Source organism: Pseudophryne corroboree, chromosome 2 (genome assembly GCF_028390025.1).
Source record: "Pseudophryne corroboree isolate aPseCor3 chromosome 2, aPseCor3.hap2, whole genome shotgun sequence".
NCBI lineage: Eukaryota > Metazoa > Chordata > Amphibia > Anura > Myobatrachidae > Pseudophryne > Pseudophryne corroboree.
Window position 1 is genome coordinate 189,727,933 of NC_086445.1, and position 5,000 is coordinate 189,732,932.

The following is a 5,000-nucleotide window of genomic DNA, read 5'->3' on the forward strand; positions in this document are numbered from 1 at the left end:
CTGATAATTATATGTCTGTTCCAGTGTGAGGGTCTTACATGTGCTCCATGCTGCAGTTAGGAGTATACAGCAATATTGATCCTGGGTTGGGGGTAGACTGTACCAGAGCACGTTTTGGTGTCACATTCCCCATTCTGCATCTGTTTATATCGCCTAATCTATGTTAAGGCTATTAATATTTTATTATGGCCCATTCCATAGGCCAGAAAAACACCGTTGTTCCCTTTGTCTGTACCTCGATGCCCTTACTACCAGCAAACACGTGAATCCGTTTTATAACAATGTATTTGTCTTGCAAAAAGCCATTCATACATTGCAACCCCTCTAGGTTTAATGTCTTATGTTCGTATTTATTTTCTGCAATTAGAGGAATGCAGTTGTCCCAATGGGGGCTCTATTTAGGTTGATGAATTTTATATCTTTCTACTTTAATGACCCATGTTTATCATAATTCTAATTATTTTTAACTTTAAACAATATCCGGTCTCCTGGAGACACTGCTTATGGGTTTTATTGGCTTTTACTATAAAGAGGATAAAGAGCTGGGCGATTTTATTTCTAAATTCTAATAAAATTCTATGTTTTTTCTTGCTGACCTGTGAATGATTAATGTCTGATCTATCTACCTGTCTCTCTCTCTCTCTCTCTCTCTCTCTCTCTCTCTCTCCCTACCCTCTATCTTTCCATATGTTTACACACTTATTATTTATTCAATCTATCTATATATCTATCCATTATCTATCTATCTATCTATCTATCTATCTATCTATCTATCTATCTATCTATCTATCTATCTGTCTATCTATCTATCTATCTATCTATCTATCTATCTATCTATCATCTATCTGTCTATCTATCTATCTATCTATCTATCTAAAATCGTCCAATCTACCTATCCATTCATCACCTTCATTAATTGCAAGAATCCAACGATGACAAGAATTAATATACTGTAATGGCACTTTTGTTTTATCTAATTGCTACTAATGTCAGGTTTTTATTTGGCAAATCCCCAGAAATCTGTGCTTATGTATAAACAAAGAACATTTTCTTACATCCTTAGTTCAGGCACCATAACCTGTGGATAAAAAAAAAAAACAGATAATTTGCTTAAATCATATATAAAAATCACAATATCTTTAAATGTACATATATATGTCATGATACTTGACTTTAAAAATCAGGATAAATGGACTGGATGTGGTAACATGAATACAGAAAATAAAAGAAATGGCAGCAAATACAATAAATTATTATATTGCTGCTGAATATAAAAAAGGAAATGAGAGAAAAAAAATAATAAGAAAATACCATATTCTCTCATTCCATCACCTATAAATAAATAAAAAATGGTGTCCATACTAAAATTTTATCCTAGGCGTATAAATATTAAGTGAAATTTTCTTTGGTTACCATAAAAACGAACGATTTCTTCCAGACAGTTTTAGAAGTCAGTGCAACTAACACAAATAGAGGCCATAAAGTCTCAAATAGCTTTCTAAGAGGAAACCAAATGGCGTCTGGAGTGAAGCTTTTACTGTTTTCTATAGGTGAAGTGAACACGCCATATATAGTTTTAGGGTCTAGGCCAGCGGAAACTTGTCTGTGTTTTCACAAAAGAGGATCGTGAACTACCCACCAAATCTGCAAGGTAAAAACGACAGAACTTTTATTCCAAGTAATTTGTATGATAATATCCATATCTGCTCCATGTATCTATAATATATAGGACAGTATGTAAGACTCAGAATCTTTCACAGCAAAAAAAAAAATATGTCTAGAAACTTGGATTCATCAACTTGGCGTTGATTGGAATTGTCCTTGAGACAGCATGAGTCAAGTCACCAGGCTAGCACTAATTGTTTTTTTGTTGTTGTTTGTTTAAATTATTATTTTCTTTACCACTAATTTAAAGAAAACTAAACAAAATATGACTAATCTAACCAAGTTTCTGCAAGCACAAGTATCTTTATATATATTGTTTTCTTTTTTATTCTCCTCTCTTATAATAAAGACTTTATATGGGGTGTACGTACAACAAATCATATTTGCGGGGAGCGCAGCGAAAAGAATACATTATAAATTAATCAAATATAATATAAATAAAAATGTTAAACGTCTCCAGAGGAAACTAATATTAATAGTACATTATTACTTTCCTTTCCAATGTAGAAGCGTGGAAATTAGCAATGGAATATGTTTTAGGCAAACCGTCATTACAGGTATATACATTAAATATGCATGAGCATAATATTTACTTAAGCTTTGCTACAAACTTAAATATTTTCAGGTATTAATATACAACCTTATATAACGTATTGCTATGGGAGCCATATATGTATACCATATATATATATATATATATATATATATATATATATATATATATATATAAACTTCTCAATTCAAAATTAGGATACATATTTGCATATTTTACATGTACTTCTTTGTAGAATAAACTACGCTTGTTAATACCCTTATTATAATAAGAAATAGGTATGAATGCTTCCAGAGGAGCTCCATATTACCTGTATTTGCATATAGTTATATGTTTTGTGGGGGGAAAAGAGAGCAGATGGAGGATTATTTTAGAATATTTTGATTCTTTCAGCTGCACGGAAGCTCTGCAATGTTGTGTATGGAAAAGAGAACTCTGTCCTACATATAATTAGGTGTATTTGTAAGAAAGTAAGTGGCAACGGTACACGAGTAAAATGAGATGTAGACCTTTTTATTGTTTTCTCGACAGCATTTGAGGACAGAATAAAAAAAGAAAAAACTATGGAATAGATTTCTAGTGACAAAAAAAAATATGAAAGAAGCATTAGATTTCCTTCGTATGCCTGAGGATTAAAACTTTTCCTTAAAAAAAAAATGTGAGCATTACCTCTGTATCTGCCTTCTCCTCCATGGGCTTGCGTTTTGTTCCTGGGTAAACAAAACTGAAGCGTTTCTCCTTTGTTCAACTTGAAGGTCCCCGGGTCTATACCCCGCACAGCTCGATAGATGGCGCTCTTACTCCACGCTCTTTTCCCACTCCCCCGACAACTTGACCCCTGTGACGCCACCCGCGTCTGAATCACCAAGGCCATTTTCACTCCTCATTGGCCTGGCAGTCACGTGGTGGGGGCCAATGCGTGGATAATTATGGTGCTGATATTTTTTCCCTAAAAAAAAAGATGTCAGCCCCTGGCTGTAGTATTCCTCTTTAAAAAGCCTCCCTGAAAATGTCATGTCCCAGCAATGTGACTCCTAACTCGTATTTGATGGACTCGTTGGCCGGTAGCTGCAGAGGGGAGAATTATTCCTCCAACCAGGGGATGTACATGCAGCCTGGGAGCGACTTCAGCTGTGGGGTGATGAGGAACTGTGGGATTGTCCCGGCTCTCTCCAAAAGGGACGAGGTGAATAACCCCAGCCTGTCCCTCAGCTCTTACCCTTCTTACCTCTCCCAGCTGGACAATTGGTGTGACCCCAAAAACGCTTACAGGATTGAGCAACCTGTTGCAAGGCAGCTCTCCTCATGTTCTTTCCCCACCAATGTCAAGGAGGAGAATGTCTGCTGCATGTACAGTGCTGACAAGAGGGCAAAAAATGCCACGGAGTCTGCCCTGTACCCCAACCAAATGTCCGAACCCCCGGCCCAGTGACCATGAGGTCCCCGTCCCCAGCTACTACCGAGCCAGCCAAGGCTACCCCCTGGACAAGAGCCACAGTGCAGCCGACTTTCAGACAAGTTTTGACAACAGGACGGGTCTGAACCCCAGGGGTGAGATACTGGAGCAGCAGCAGCAGCAGCAACAAGCTGGGGGAAAGGTGGGCTTTCCTGAAAACACCAAGACGGATAACCAAAACCTGGCCACCAACCTCAGCACCAACCCCAACAGTGCCCCTGCCAGTGACATCAAGACAGAGAAGAGCCTCCCGGCTCCCAAACTGGCAGCAACCGAGGCAGTTAAGGAGCTGGAGAAGAACACTGACACCAGTACCGACAACTCCGACAACGAAGCCAAAGGTAAGTGCTGATTGCTGAACTCTCTATACTACTGCCCTGATAGCTATATTGCCTATCCATATTTCTGCCCTTTCTCCCTGTCCTGAGTGCTACACTGCCTATACATACTACTGCCCTGAGTGCTCAATTACCTATCCATACTACTACCCATACCCCCTGAACTGTGTACTAGACTGCCTATATACATACTACTGCCCTTACATTCTGCCCTCATTTCTGATTTGCCTATCCATATTATTGCATTTACCTCATGCATTGAGTGCTAAACTGAGTATACATAGTATGCATTTACCTAACGTACCGAGTGTTCATCTCCCTAGCCATACCACAGCACTTACCACTACGGCTGCCACAGGCAACACATACTGTATACCGAGGTGGCGGTATTTATTTATCAAAGTGCAAAGTTTTCCATACATAGCAGTAATAGCGTTAACATGTTATTCAACATCTATCTATCTATCTATCTATCATCTATCTATCTATCTATCTATCTATCTATCTATCTATCTATCTTTGATACAATAAAGAAGTATTTAGTAGATTAATTACAGACTTGAGATCTTAATTTTATGTGTCTGCTTTGTGTTGATTGTTTGTTTTTTTTTGCTACATTTGTTGTTTATAAAGAAAATAAGAAATTGTGTTGTTTTTGCTTTGTCGTGATTCCCGGCTAAATTTGCTTCCTGTCTTTGGGCGCTATTACCTGTGCTATTGTCTTTTGGTGATATCATCAACAAAACTACAAACACACACACACACACACACACACACACACACACACACACACACACACACACACACACACACAATGTAGCATATATGATTTAAATAGTAAGTGATATAAAGTATGTATGTTTTCATACACCCACAAATAGATACGCACGTGCTTGTGTGTATATATGTATGTAGGTATGCACTGAGATATATACGTATATGTATATTTACATCTATATATATACACACACACACACACACACACACA

General features: G+C 37.6%; 1 protein-coding gene across 1 annotated transcript in view; it reads left to right on the forward strand.

Annotated features, from left to right (window-relative positions):
* Positions 1 to 3,141: 3,141 nt before the first annotated feature.
* The window catches only part of HOXC10 (homeobox C10), a 6,620-nt gene continuing 4,761 nt past the window's right edge, over positions 3,142 to 5,000 (forward strand). Inside the window, 2 exon segments of the mRNA XM_063952162.1 lie at positions 3,142 to 3,629; positions 3,631 to 4,015. Coding sequence (XP_063808232.1) covers positions 3,228 to 3,629; positions 3,631 to 4,015 — 787 coding nt within the window. The 5' untranslated portion in view covers positions 3,142 to 3,227.